The 16,063-nt window shown below is 38.9% G+C and overlaps 1 protein-coding gene across 1 annotated transcript; it reads right to left on the reverse strand.

The window, feature by feature from the left end:
- Nucleotides 1-14,337: 14,337 nt before the first annotated feature.
- LOC107888145 (protein LURP-one-related 10) lies at nucleotides 14,338-15,674 on the reverse strand. Its single transcript, XM_016812280.2, has 3 exons — nucleotides 15,134-15,674; nucleotides 14,812-15,039; nucleotides 14,338-14,686 (listed from the first exon to the last, which is right to left on the reverse strand). The coding sequence occupies exons 1-3, from the start codon at nucleotides 15,386-15,388 to the stop codon at nucleotides 14,507-14,509; spliced, it is 663 nt and encodes a 220-aa protein (XP_016667769.1). The 5' UTR covers nucleotides 15,389-15,674; the 3' UTR covers nucleotides 14,338-14,506.
- Between the last annotated feature and the right edge of the window lie 389 nt (nucleotides 15,675-16,063).

Below are 16,063 nucleotides of genomic sequence, written 5' to 3' on the forward strand. Positions count from 1 at the left end.
CTCTGTCGGGTGCTCCACGACCTCGTCCGAGCCCATTTCCACCCCCAGCCTGACCACGGCCTCTCGATGGTTGTTGACCATCTCTCTCAGACTGAACATAACCCTGTCCTGTAGCTTGCATCCAAGTAAACCCTTGAGTATAGTTCTTAACCTGATGATCCATCGATCCACATCTAAAGCATGCCTCTGTTCGCTTCCAGCACTCCCCTTGGTGAGCTCTCCCACAATCAGCGCAAGGTTGCGGTCTTGCAGTAACAGTAGGAACTCTAGCTCGGACTGGCCCATCAAACTTGGCCCTTTTAAGAACCCGAGGATCCAAAATCCTTCTTACTTCTGCCCCTATCTTTGTCACGGTTCTGGCACTTAAGGCACTTCACCTCCTCAGCAATTTTCACTTTCTCAACTAAGGTAGCAAAATCTCGCTCCCTCTGTGGAGCTATCAGCACCCGCAGTTCATCCTAGAGCCCATCCTCGAACCGCACACAACGTTCATACTCGGTTGCAACTATCTCACGAGTATACCAACTCAGCCGTAAAAACTCTACCTCGTATCCTGCCACAGTCTTATTTCCTTGAGTCAAGCTTAAAAATTCCTTCCTTCGGGGGTCCACATAACTTACGCCCACATACTTCCCTGAAAAGGCTACTTTGAAGAAATCCCATGTCAAACGGTCAACTTGTGTACCTTCTCTCACAGTGAGCCACCACTAGTAATCCTCGCAGTAGAGACACTACCCCTTTTAACTTCTGTTCCCCAGTACAGTCAAGGTCATCCATTATTCGCTCCGTAGCCTCCAACCAATATTCTGCCATATTCGGGGCTACACTAGAAACACCCTGAAGATTTTTGCCCTATTAGATCGAAGTCGCTCAGAAATTAACCCCAGCCCACTATTCCCGTACTTTCTCTAGCAACCCTTTCAAAAACCCGTAACTTTGCCTGAGACAAAGCATCATCCCCAACTACTCGATCATGAGACCCTGTCTCAGTTATCGGTGAAGTTGGTGCCTCCCTAGTGGGCATGTGACCCGATGCTGAAAGCCCAGCTCTAGCACTTCCTCGGCCTCTACACCGGCCTCGTGTACCCCTTCCACGAGTAGCTCCAGTGCTCAAATTGAAATACGATTTATCTGAATTTAAAAGTTTTATGCTATCATTTTTTAGTTCCAGTAATCATTAACAGATATTTATGATAAACAGTAATTAGAGTTTTGTTTCCACAGATCGAGATCTCACTACCATTGTCAGTATTCTACGGTCTCAGTTTATCCTAACTAGAAAGTTCCAGTATAGAACTACTACCTATAATAGTTTCTCAGCATAACATTACAGTGTATTATAGAAACTAATGGTAGGGAACTTACAGATTTGGCATCGGAGACTCGGTGTGCCACACTTCAAGTAACATCATTTCAAAAACAAGTCAAATTCTATTAAAATCTTTTCCAAAACCAAATTTTAGGAAAAAAACAACTTTTCAAAATCCCCAATTTTGAAAGAAATAAAAAATTTCCACTACCCATTCCACAGCCGAGTTTTGCAACTTGGCTCGGATACCACAAAATGTAACACCCCAAACCCAACCTAGACGTTACGACCAAATCTGACGTGCCACATCAAGTGCTTTTTTAAAAATAAACTTGAGCCAGGTGGTGATAAACCGGTTGTCGAGTTAAAAGCCTGTGTTATTTTTAGTGCTTGAGTATCATTGTGATATATGTTACTAAAACGTATTTATTGTAACAAAAAGTTTGTTATTACTGATTTCTTTATACTGATTAAAGTGTGGAAACTCCTCTTGTTGAAAACCATAGGGATTAAAAATGCAGGTATATTTTGGAAAACATTGTTATTTTGAAAACCTGATGTTCCTACTCTAGCAGTTTAAATCACGTAATCAAAAGCCCAATAAAACTTAAGAAAATTCCCCAAATGGCCTTATTACATAATGAAACCCAAATATAAAATCTTTAAGATAACTATAGCATAATTAAATAATTTGCGAACATGTGGCAACCTCTAAGTCCCTTGCGGCTCCAAATCATCTAAGACTGGGGATTACCTGAGCAGTTAAACAGAAAGGTGAGTTTATGAAAACTTAGTGTGTAATCCCCTACCAGTCAAATAGAAATCAGCGCACGCAGTACAGTCTGGGCCTGAGCCCTATACAGTAACAATATCGTCTGGGCCTAAGCCCCATATAGTGATAAAGTGGGCCAATTCCCATAACAGTAAGTACAACACAGATATGCAACCCATCCCAATCCAACCATTTCACCTCCCATACCATCCAACTCACCATGTGGGGATTAAATCGACCCACCCAGCCAGCACACCAATACCGCGGCATAATTGCTAATCATGACGCAGCAAAGCTGCTAATAATAATAAACGTGGCATAGCCACTAATGTTAGAATGCGTGGCATAACCACTAAAACGGTAAAACGTGGCAAAGCCACTAGTACAGTACTTCCTCCGAATCAGTATCCCAATCCCCAAATGTAGAATGCCATGGCATAATATTACGTGTATGCAAAGTTTCACATTCAGATACAATCATAGATATGACATGCATCCATCCATCAACTTACCTCTAGGGTATAAAGGTCATTTCCATCCTAATAGGGGTGAAATAGTAATTTTACCCCTCGAGGATATTTCAGTCATTTAACAAACCTCGGGGTCTCGATACAGATTGCGACCCTTTAGATAGTCTACAGTCATCTCGAATGACTCAGATAATCTATATGGCCCAAACAGTGTAATGGGCCCAAAGCCCTTTACTAGGCCCAAATGGGCCCACACGCACGTGTGGCCCAGACAGTCCAATTCCAGTCGCGGCTATGTGGTCTCCATAGTCTATTTCATTACTTGACCCATGATTTTCTCCCCTTATCCCTCAATAATCCTCTCCCAATAATTCATGACCAGTTCAAACTTTCACACAGTAGAGTTCGAAACCTCTTCAAACTCTTGCCAACCCCAAGTAGCAAAATTATCATCCCTTGCCTTCCATGGGATTCGAACCTCAGACCACTAGCACACTCCACACGCCACTATCCACTAGACCAGCAGGCTTTTTTGTGTTAGCATACAATCACAATTATTCAAATGGCCTAGGTGCCAGTGTCCATGTTCTTTTAAGAGAAAAACAAAAATTTAGCAAAAGCCAAAACCTGAACCCAAGACCCTCCTGACACCCCCAAACACACCCTAATCATTTAACCACTACACCAATCATGCAATTTCCATTAGACCAAGAAAATTTACAAACCCTATATTTTGGGACATTACACTTACCGGTGAATAAATTCAGGTATTGCTCTCTCATAGTCTCATCAGGTTCCCATGTGGCTTCCTTGACTCCATGTCTATGCCACAAAACTTTCACAAGTAAATGTTTGGCTTCACGAGCCAATACCTTGACCGGCTATTCACCATAAGTCATGTCCAGATGAATCTCAACTTCCGTTGGCACAATCACATGCGAAGGGTCTGATCTATATTGGTGTAGCATGGACACATGAAACACATCATGAGTCTTTTCCAATTCTAGTGGCAAAGCCAATCGATAGGCAACTAGCCCTACTCTCTCGGTAACCTCATAGGGTCCTATGAAATGAGGACTCAACTTGTCCCTTATGCCAAATCTGAGAATTTTCCTCCACGGGGATACTTTCAAAAACACTCGATCACCAACTTGGAATTCGATCGCTTTTCGTCTTAAATCTGCATAGTATTTCTTCCTATCCGATGCGGTCTTCAAACAGTCGTGAATTACTTTAACTTTCTCCTCGGTCTCTTTGACTAAATCGACCCCGTGAATTCGACTTTCTCTTAGTTCAGTCTAATATAAGGGCATTCGACACTTTCGCCAGACAAAGCCTCATAAGGCTCCATTTTCAGACTTGACTGATAACTGTTGTTGTAGGAAAATTCAACCAATGGCATGTACCTTTCCCAACTACCTTGAAATTCGAGAACACAACACCACAACATGTCTTCTAAAATCTAAATCACTCTTTTCGATTGACCGTCGGTTTGCGGGTGAAATGCCGTGCTGAAACTCAACTTTGTTCCTAAAGCCTCTTGTAACTTTTTCTAAAACCTCAAGGTAAATCTCGGGTCTCAATCTGAAATAATCGATAGCGACACTCCATGAAGCCTCACGATCTCGGATATGTATAAGCCAGCCAATCTTTCAAGGGAGTAGTCAGTACGCACTGGTATAAATGCGCTGACTTTGTTAGCCTATCCATAATAACCCAAACAACATCTTTTTTCTTCGGGGTTAACGACAAACCTGTCACAAAATCCATAGTAATCCGAACCCACTTCCACTCAGGGATCGTGATAGGCTGAAGTAGACCCGAAGGTACTTGGTGTCAGCCTTCACTTGCTGACACACAAGACACTTGGAGATGAACTCTGAAATGTCTCTTTTCATTCCCGACCACTAGTACACTTTCCTCAAGTCGTTGCACATTTTCACACTACCCAGGTGAACGGATAAACAACCACTATGCGCCTCTCGCAAAATCTTTCGAATAAGCTCGTTGTCCCTGGGTACACAAACTCCATCTTTGAACATTAGACACCCATGGGTGCCAATCCGAAAATCTATTTCAATTCCCGACTCACACTGAGTTCTCTTGGCCTGCAAATCTTTGTCACCATTTTGAGCTTCACGGATTTCTTGCAGAAACATCGGTCTAGCTCTCAACTCTATTAGAACCGAACCATCATCTAATAAAGCCAATCGAGCATTCATTGCTCTCAACACAAATAACGATTTTCTACTTACGTTCGACTTGCCCGGGTGATAGTCAATCACCAACTTGTAATCCTTTATCAGCTCTAGCCACCTTCGTTGTCGTAGATTCAATTCCTTTTTGAGTCATCAAGTACTTAAGCTCTTGTGATTGGTGAACACCCGACACTTCTCGCAATACAGATGGTGTGTCCAAATTTTCAATGCGAATACGATGGCGGCCAACTCTAAATCATGCGTCAGGTAATTTTTCTCATGTGGCTTTAACTGTCTCGAAGTGTAAGCTATGACCTTACCCTCTTGCATAAGCACGCACCCCAAACCATTCAAGGAAGCGTAGCTATAAATCACAAACTCCTTTCTCGACTCTGGTTGTACTAAAATTGGGGCTTCGATCAACAAAGCCTTCAATTTCTCGAAACTCTATTGGCACTTTTCTGTCCATTAAAACTTGACATCTTTTTGCAACAACCTTGTCATCAGTGTAGCTATTATAGAGAATCCATTTACAAATCGTCTATAATATCCAGCCAAACCCAAAAAGCTTCGAACCTCAGTTACATTCCTTGGTGGTTTCCACTCAACAATAGTTGAGATTTTTCTTGGGTCAACTCTGATCCCATCACCAGACACAATGTGTCCTAGAAATCCGACCTCTTTAAGCTAAAATTCGCTCTTACTGAACTTGGCATAAAGCTTCTTACCTCTCAAATTTTGTAGAACCATTCTCAAATGCTCTGCGTGCTCATCCTCATCACGTAAGTAAATCAGTATGTTGTCAATAAAGACCACTACGAACTTGTCCAAATACAAACACTTCCGGGGCATTAGTCAAACCAAAGGGCATGACGAGGAACTCATAATGCCCGTATCTCGTTCAAAACGTAGTCTTCGGTACATCTTGCTCTTTCACTCTTAACTGGTAGTATCCGGATCTTAAATCAATCTTAGAAAACACGGTGGATCCCTCCAACTGATCGAACAAATCGTCAATCCTTGGCAAAGGATACTTGTTCTTCACAGTTACCTTGTTGAGCTGTCTGTAGTCGATACATAACCTCATCGACCCATCTTTCTTTTTCACAAACAACATTGGTGTGCCCCATGGTGAATAACTAGGTCTCGCAAAACCTTTATCCGTTAACTCTTACAGCTGTACTTTCAAGTCTTTCAACTCTGTTGGGGCCATTTTATACGGAACTATTGAAATAGGTGCCGTACCAGGGACCAACTCGATACCAAATTCAACTTTTCTAGCTAGAGGTAATCCGAGTAATTCCTCCGGAAACACGTCTGTAAACTCAAAAACCACTGGTACTGATTCTATCTTCAATTCAGATACTTGAGTATTAAGCACAAAAGCTAGGTAAGCCTCATATCCTTTTCTCAAATATTTCTTAGCAGTCAAGGACGATACTATTACAGGTAATTTATCCGATTCATCTGGTCCAACCCCAAAGATGTTCCTATCTTCACATTTCAGTTCGATAACTTTCCTCCCACTGTCCACTACAACACTATGAGAAGTCAACCAATTCATCCCAAGGATTACATCAAATTCATTAAACAGCAACAACATCAAGTTAGCCGGAAAATAATGACCTCTAATTGTCAAAGGACAATTTCTGCACACTTCGTTTACAAACACAAGTTTTCCTAAGGAGCTGCACACTTTTATCACAAATTCAGTTGACTCTACTATCATGCTAATACGAGGTATCAATTCCATAAAAATATAGGAGTGGGTAGACCCTGGGTCAATTAAAGCAACAAAAGATATATCATGAATAGAAAAGGTACCCGTGATCACATCGGGAGGCTCTGCATCTTCATCGGCACGAATAGCGTAAGTCCTTGCAGGCACCCTGCCCTCGGACCTCACTGCAGTATCTCTTGGCGTACCTTTGCTAATAGCCCCGTTTCTCGGGTTCTTTTGTGTTCTACGCCTCAATAGAGCACTACTTGCCATTACTTCTTACTTTTTCTCTCCCTCTTCTAGTTCGGGATAGTCTCGAATGAAATGGTCCAGTGACCCACATTTAAAACACCCTCTTTCTTTGCCTTGGCACTCACCGAAATGCCATCTACCATATTGTGAACATTCTGGCCTATTTGGCCGAGCATTACCGACGCTCGCAACAGGAGTGGTCTAGGCTCTAAAAGTTGCGTTCTACCAGTTCTTGTTTCTATTAGAAAACCCTACCGAAGCATTTGATCAGGTAGTGAATTCCTTTGATCTCTTGGATGAGGTCTAATGTAATTTCCCCATCTGTCTCTTCTTTGAGTCCCGCAACTTAGAAGTTGCTTCCCTCCTTTCTTTAACCAACTCTTCTGCCTTGCATACTCTCTCAACGAGCACCACAAATTTTCTTAGCTCTAAAACAAGTACTTGGATATCCTCATTTAGACCATCTTCAAACCTTTTGCACATAGCGACTTTTGAGGAATGCACTCTCGCATGTATTTGCTGAGTTTCACAAACTCTCATTCATATTCCATCATAGTCCTATTACCTTGTTTCAACTCTAGAAATTCCTTCCTTTTCTAGTCTATGAACCTTTAGCTAATGTACTTCTTTAGAACTCTTCTTTGAAAAATTCCCACGTTATTCTCTCTCTCGGTACCACAGACACAAGTGTGTTCCATCATTGGTGGGTTGAATCTCCCAAGAGCGATATGACACACTTTACACACTCCTCAAGCGTGCACGACAGTTTATGAAATACCCTGATGGTATTCTCTAACCAAAACTCTACTTTCTCCGGGTCGTTATATATGTTAGCCCGAAATTCCTCAACCCCTTGTTTCTGAATCTTGCCTACCGGAGGCTTCTCTCTCCTAATTATGCCCGCACCTTGTGGAGCTACCAGGGTATACTGAGGAATCGGATATGCTGGGGGATATGGAGTGTTCGGATTTGTACGAACGAACTTTATGTACCAAGCGTCCATCATTCAGAGATAGGCTTCTCTAGCCCCTCTGCCTTGGCCTATAGTCACAGGCTCACTCTCAACTAGTGCGGTCCCTTCAGCGGGAGCCAGCGCATTACTCTCCATGTCATCCCCCGTAGCTCTATCAGGATCCATTTACTATATGAAAACATAATTTATAATCGTCAGGAATCGTCACACTATCAATATATAGCCATGGCATGTATAGCTAGACTCGTACTCATGCTAGGCTAGTCTTAGAACCGACTAAATCATAGCTCTGATACCACTAAATGTAACACCTCGTACTCGAAACCAACGCCTGAGCAGAGTACGAGGCATTACCTAACTAGATCTCATGCACCTAAATGTTTACAAGTCACCAAGACTCAGTCTAATTTAAAACTTTTGCAATTTCTACTTTAAACTTCTTATTATAGGCTTACGAGCCCTAAATCGACCATTGGAAACTATTCGAGATTAACTCAGGCCCTTAACCCATATATAGAAAATTTTACTTTGAAGTAAGGCACACACCTGTGTGGAAGGACAACACGCCCGTATGGCTTTTTTCAACATGGGCGTGTTAATGGCCCATGTGGAATTAATTCTAATTACACACCTACAGGGGTTTTCACACGGACCATGACACTCCCGTGCCCTAGCCCATGTATAAAAACATAAACATTCTATTTTTGACATCAGGATCCCCAAAATATCACATGACCATGGCACACGCCCGTGTGCTAGGCCGTGTCCCTCACACGGCTGAGACACAAGGCCGTGTCTCTGCCCGTGTGTTTACTATCATACATACTGACTTGAAAATTTTACGTGCAGGGACACATGGGCAGACCACACTCCCATGGGGCTAGTCATGTATCACACAAGGCCTAGACACACGCCCGTGTGTCTACCCGTGTGGACAATATAAGGCTATTTACCAAGCTTCTTTGCCACCTTTACTTACACAACCTGCACAATGACCACTAAATTCAATATAAGACTATCTCAAGCAACCAAATCATCCACTACAAATAACATTCCATTTATGTAGTTTACTCGACCATAAAAATAACTTCATTCTATACAAATCAAAATGAACATTAGCCATTATTCGAGGCTCAATACCAAATGAGGGATTTATCCTAAGCCAACACATTTGGCCAAGTTAATATTAACACAAAACATAAGTCTAGTTCCCTATACATGCCATATTCAAAAATATAAATCAAATTATATTGAAAACATCGATTGATAGTGTAATCAATATCTCTAACTTCTGTTGATCCTTGAGCTAGATAAGCGGCACTATAAGAAAAAGGAAAGGAGAGGGAGTAAGCATAAAGCTTAGTAAGTTGCATATAAATAATTATACAACAACACTTTACCATTCATCAACAACTATCATAATACACAAGTGGGCATAAGTAAAACTTACTCATCAATATTCAATACACATCATATAGCATATAATGTGGCTCACATTTTATACATACCAAATAGGTACATGTATCACTCACAACACAGTTATACCTTTCTCATTAACTAGAAATCAGAACTTTCACTGTTGAACCATTCGGAATGCTATTAGATATTCCATAGCCTCAAACGTGGAGTAAGGTGCCGATGCCATGTCCCAGACATGGTCTTACACTGGCTCATATCTCAAGTCGATGCCATGTCCCAGACATGGCCTTACACTGACTATCATCTCGTAAGTGATGCATGTCCCAGACATGTCTTACACTAGCACTAGTCTCGATGCCGATACCATGTCCCAGACATGGTCTTACACTGGCTCTCATAATGTGTACGATGCATGTCCCCGACATGTGTTACACTAGCTCACAATAACCCATATGTCATGGCATGAATATCCGATTTATATCCTAGGTTCAAACGGGAACTCTACTATCTCTACTTTCGTCTTGCTTTTTTAATTCCACAACCAAGCAATTCATGTTATATTAGGTTCAAGTATAATTCAACACATACATTAATATTTTAGTGGTACTATTTACATACAACTTACATCGAACTTCAAAATGTGGCAACTAGAAGATTTAGTCGATTTGCTTAGCTTTCCCCCAGTCTAGATTTGGATTCGGTATTTCTTGATCTATAATAAAAAAATGCACTTATTTAGTCACTTTATCAATCTAGGCACTCTACAATTCATAATTTGGCAAAATGACCAATTTGCTCTTAGACTTTTGCAAAATGACCATTTTACCCCTAAGCCCGAAAATTGATTTTTATCAAATTTCTTCACACCTTAAGCCTAGCCAAGCCTTTTCTACTCTTATAGAAATCCAAAATCCCCGTTATTTCACACACTTATCATCCATTTTACAACTTATGCAAAATAGTCCTTTTAGGTGTTTTCATGCTATAACATTTCACAAAAGTTGTTTATAAGACACCCAAGACTCATTTTCCTCCATGAAATTTTAGAAAACTACATATTTGATTTCATGGAAAAACCCCACACTCTCAACCATCTTGCAAGATAGTCCCCTCATTTGAAAGCTCATGTTTCAAGGGGTCCAAAAGTACAAAAATATTCAACAAAGGGTTGGAAAATCACTTACTTGTGAAGGCTTAAAGTTGCTGAAATTTTTGAACTCCATAACCCTTATTTTGCTGAAAATTTTGGTGGTAGAGAAGAAGATGAAAAGGTGATATCCTCTTTCTCTTATTTTATTTCTATTTTAGTCAAATTAGCCACCAAACCCAACCAAATTTGGACTTTTTGAACAAATTGTCTCCCATGGCTGGCCAAGCTCTAACTTAGGGTCTAATTGTCTTTTAAAGACCCCAAATTTAGGTTCTCTAGCTATTTGACACTTTTAGCTAACAATTTAGGACTTTTTCATTTTATGCAATTTAGTCTTTTTTCACAATTAAGCTAACAAACGGTAAAATTTCTTCACCAAATTTTTCATGCACTCTTAAAAAAATGCTATAACATATAAATAATAATAAAATAATTTCTTTAACTTTGGAGTCGTTGTCCCGAGACCATTATTCTGACTAGGCCCTAAATCGGGCTATTACATTTAGTTGGTGAATACTTTAATGAGGTATGTATACCGAATTCATGGTTAGGACCTGAGTAAAGAACTAGGTGTATTAAGTATACATGAATGAAAACAAGAGTAAGATAGAGACGTTAAGTGATTATATCTTTTAAGCATGACAAGCTACCGTTGGATGAATATGATTTTCTTATAATTACACTTTATTTGCATATATGTACTTACTAAGCTCCCACGCTTACCCTCCTTTCTTTTCTTTCCTTATAGTGCCGCCAAGCTAGCATTGGGGATCCAGTGACATCAAAAGCTTCGATTGCACTATCACTCAAGACCTTGGTATAGCTAGTTTCATTGTTTTGTTTTCTGGAATGTATAGGGACTCGAGTCTTTGTTCAGTGTTTTGTCGTTAGCCATAAAGTGGTGGCTCATATGATGAATATGATACTCATTTTGTATAAGGCCATGGATGATGGTCAATACTCATTTTGATTTATAAATAGAAGATGATATTTTCATGGATGAGTAAATTGTATAAATGAAATGTTCTCCATTGTGGTTATTTTGGCTATGTGATGTGCCCTTATGTTAGTATAGTATGATTTTTGTGTAAGTTACATAACTAAGGGTGGAAAAAGGCTTGGTAAATAGCCTTATTTTGTCTACACAGGTAGGTACACGGGCGTGTGTCTAAGCCGTGTATGACACACGGTCCACCATATGGGCGTGTGATATGGCCGTCTGTCACCTGCACGTAAGAATTGTAAGTCAGTATGCATGGTAGTAAACACACAAGCAGACACACGACCGTGTGTCTCAGCCGTGTGAAGGGCACGGCCTAGCACATTGGCGTGGGCCTTGGTCGTGTGGCCCTTAAGGATTTCTGACGTTAGAAACATAATGTACAGGTTTTTGCACACGGGCTAGGACATGGGCGTGTCATGGCCATGTGAGGGACACGGGCCAAAGACATGGGCATGCTCCAGGCCGTGTGAAAACCCCTGTAGGTGTGCATTTAGAATTAATTCCACATGGGTATAGGACACAGGCGAGTCCATGTATTGCTTAGGTCGTGTGAGCCACACGGGCTAATAGCACGACCATGTTGATATGTCACACAGGCATGTGCCCCTGTGTTAAGAGTTATTTTTAGAGTTCTTTAAACAACTCAGATTGTTTCCGAATGGGTTCCAATGGATGTTTTGGACTTGGTAGGCTCTTAGCAAGGAGTTTATAAATAAAATTGAAAAAGTTTTTAATTTGACCATCTTTTGGTATTATGAAAACATTTATATGCATAAGTTTAAGTTAGGTAATGACTCATATTCTGACCCAGCGTGGGGCACGGGTGTGGGGTGTTATAGTATCCTTACGGAAAGACACAGCTTATCATTAGTGGAATACTATAACTTCTGTTGTACCAAAGAAAACATTACATGGGAGTTTTTCTAGACCGAATTCAGAAAGAAGTATGTTACTTAAAGATTTATGGATTAGAAAAAGAAATAACTTTTAGAGCTTAAAGAGGGAAACATGACTGTGTCTAAGTATGAACAAGAATTTGTTCAATTAAGTAAGTATGCTAGAGAGTGGGTTCCAACTGAGGCTAATATGTGTAAACGTTTTGAAGATGGCTTAAATGAAGACATTAAGCTGTTGATTGGTATTCTTGAATTAAGGGAATTTACGGTACTGGCTGATCGAGCACATAAAGCTGAAGAACTGAGTAAAGAAAAGAAACAAGCCGAAAGAGAAGCTTGAGTTTCTGGTAAGAGAATTATGAGCAAGTCACAATCATTCGTTTCAAAGAAATCAAATAAGTATTATGATCGTTTTACAACATCATCGAGATATTCTGGAAAAGAACGAGGCTTTCAACGCTCTAACGCGAGGTCTTCATCTCCATCTGTAACCAGTGTTGGTAGTGTTGGTAATCCCAAACTGAAATATAAACACTGTAATAAGTTTCATTTTGGAAAATGTCGTTTGAGAAGCGGGGCTTGTTATGGATGTGGTTCCCTTGATCATTTTCTTAGAGATTGTCCGAAAAGGATTGAAAAAGAAATTGAGCAGGCTCCAAAGCCATTCAATTCAACATATTTACATGCTCAATTAAGTTACACGAACCTACCTCGACACTTGTTCGCGTATATAGATCTACTAATCCGAAACTTTCTCTTTTTCTCTATCTAGCTTTGAATTTGAGTTATCTGAATCTATATAAATGAGTTTAATCATCAATTTATCACATTTCATATTCAATTGGACTCAATTTACATCCTAGGCAAAATTACTATTTTCTCCTTAAACTTTCCATAAATTCTAATTTCATCCCTAGGCTCGAAAAATGAAATTCTTAAAATGAAATTCTTGAAGTTTACTTTTTTTTCCATGCCTAACCGAAATTTCAATATAAAATTTACAGCACATATATTCTATAAAATTCAGAATTTTTCTTCAATTTTCACAACTTTACAAATTAGTCCCTAAATCATGTTTTCATCAAAAATCACTTTGTAAAAGTTGTTTATCTATCAACAACCTTTCACTTTCTACCATAAATTTCTAATTTTCAGCACATTCATCCATGATATAACTTCTATACTTTAATATTTTTTCAAATTAATCCCCCAAATAGATAGATTAAACTATCCCGGTTTCAAAAATATCAAAAATACTAAAAACGGGACCAGAAAACTTACCCAATTAAGCCAAGAAAGATTTTGTTCTCTTTCCTAGGGTTTCCATGGAATATTTGGGGAAGAAGATGATATAAAATGATTTTAATTCTATTTTAATTATTTATCATTTTTAATTATTTCTATTTCCAATTTAGTCCATACCCTTTTCTAAATTTCCATGGATGAATCATCAAAAATATCTACTAACTTTTGATTAATGGTCTAATTACCATATAAGAACCTCAAGTTTTGAATTCTATAGCTATTTAATCCTTCTAGCTACTAGAATTTAACTTTTGCATTTTATACATTTGGTCCTTCCCGTAATTAAGCACATAATCGGTAAAATTTTCTTATCAGAATTTTCACATGACATCTCTATCATAATATAGACCATGCAATAAAATTAAAATAACTTTTATTTTCGACTCAGATTTACGATCCCGAAACCACTATTCTGATTTCACTAAAAATGAGCTATTACACATGCAATTATTCCTTTAATTTCAGCTAAATTTTAATTGATTATGAGGTTCATTTTGGATGTGATACTGAGGTTTTGAAGTGTTCCCAAAATGTGTTTCAATGATTTATGGTTATGAGCTAAACTATGGTGTGCTTTGATATGGAGTTTGCTTTGTAAGATGTGTTTAATTAAGAGTATGTTGGAGCTGTTTTTAACTTAAATTTTAGGACCCTGCTTCAAGGTTTCGGTACCTTGCTTTTAGGTATCAAAATAACCAAGTAAGGAGCTCAATTTTGACTTTAGTGGGCAAATTTTGATGAATCAGTTATCAAGCCTTTGCGTTTGAAGCCAAATTTGTTCTCGTACCATGAATTTTAAAATGTGATATCTTTGTTCTTTAGCAGAAGTTATTTAACAAGGTTAGGCAAATTGACTTGATCACTGCCGTATGAAAACGTATACTTTTTTTTACATTCAACAAATAATATCCACTCAACTTTGTGCAGAGGAATACAAAACAAGAGAGTGAAGATTTCTTCAGATTGAGTATCAATTTAAAACCCTATGAAACCAACGTTTTCTATCAATACATCACGCGTTAATTGTTGGATAAGATTTCTAATTTATCCCACCAAGAAAATCCAAATCTCCTCCTGATCCTGAACTATTCTCCTTATTTATCCCATCAAGAATCACAATAAGGGCTACAACGAATGCGTAATCAATGTTGGGATAAACCGTCACCATGAACTTATCCTTCCCTATCAGTATGCTTTCAACAGTGTGCTTCTTGTGCATCTGCCGATCACATTTATTTAACACTCATTAATTTGAATAGTTCCTTTTTTTTTTTTTTGGGTTTTTCTTGAAGAAGCTAAACTACAAGTGCATATACTTTGCAGGAAAAAGAAAAAGAAGCTTACTTGGGCAACAATGGTGGAAGACTCTCCGGCATAAACAACACAAGACCTTTCCAACCAACTCCCTTTAACCTTAAAATCACAAACTTCCTCCTTTGTGTTGTTTGCCAAAAACACATCTAATTTGGTCTTTAACTGGAACATGGAAGATCGTTTAGCCGAAAACAAAAGATCACTTGAATCCGTGCTATCTCCCTTGAAGACTTGCCATCTATCATGTGCACTCATTAACTGCATCAATACAAAACAAACAATATAGGTACATGATGTAAGTATAGATTTGAAACTTGAACGTATAGCTTATAACATCCATGGCATCGACGACCTTTTGTTTGAGAGTGACGATGGGATTCCCAGCACCGTCGAGCAACACCCGTCGGTCATGGACGGATAGAAAAGCTCCTTTAACCTTGAAAACAATATTGCCATTGATGTCAGTAACTACGAAGTTCCCATCACTTATGGTTAAAACCTTCCTTATGATAGCGAGATCAATGGGGTAAGGAGCACAAAAATGAGAGCTGATGATGGAAACAGGGTTAGCTAATGGTTGGCTTGAACTGGAACTGGGATATGCCATTTGGGATCACTGGAAATTGTATAACTATTGTTGTGATATATGCTTAGGGTCAAGTTTTTCATGGATAAGGCGCCCTATATATGCTAAAGTACGATGGCTTTTCATACGCAGAAGTTGACTTTGACTTTCTCCATCAAGCAACACATTAAAAGAACCTGGTTTCAGTACAAATGGATTTTGGACTTATCAATTTCGAAGTAGTTGAATCACATTAAATTTCTTTTTTATTCTATGGATTCAACCGCAAATTATAAGTTTCATCGATTTGACCTCCTAACTTTTAAACATTAGTTGGTTCATACATAACACATTTATTTATTTATTTATTTATTTATTTATTTATTTATTTGGTAATAGACAATTTTTTATTTTGAGATAATAGGCGGTCACTTTTAAAACATATAAAATCTCAGCCTAATGCAATAGGGACGGCGATGCCTTTCAAAAAGAAAGTAACAGGGTTTTAAAAATCAGAGAAGACGACGTCTACAAAATTAGGTTACCCAAATTCAATTGAAGTGGGACTGGGTCTTCTACGGACGGATGCCGACTCCAAGCTTTTGACTTCTTCAAAGGGCATAAAGAAAAAAAAACCATAAATTTCATTTTTCTGTTTATTTTATTTGAAAATATACAACATCATTTCTTATCACATAATCTTGTATTTTCTAAGTT

The sequence above is a fragment of the Gossypium hirsutum genome, chromosome A03 (genome assembly GCF_007990345.1).
Source record: "Gossypium hirsutum isolate 1008001.06 chromosome A03, Gossypium_hirsutum_v2.1, whole genome shotgun sequence".
NCBI classification, from domain to species: Eukaryota; Viridiplantae; Streptophyta; class Magnoliopsida; order Malvales; family Malvaceae; genus Gossypium; species Gossypium hirsutum.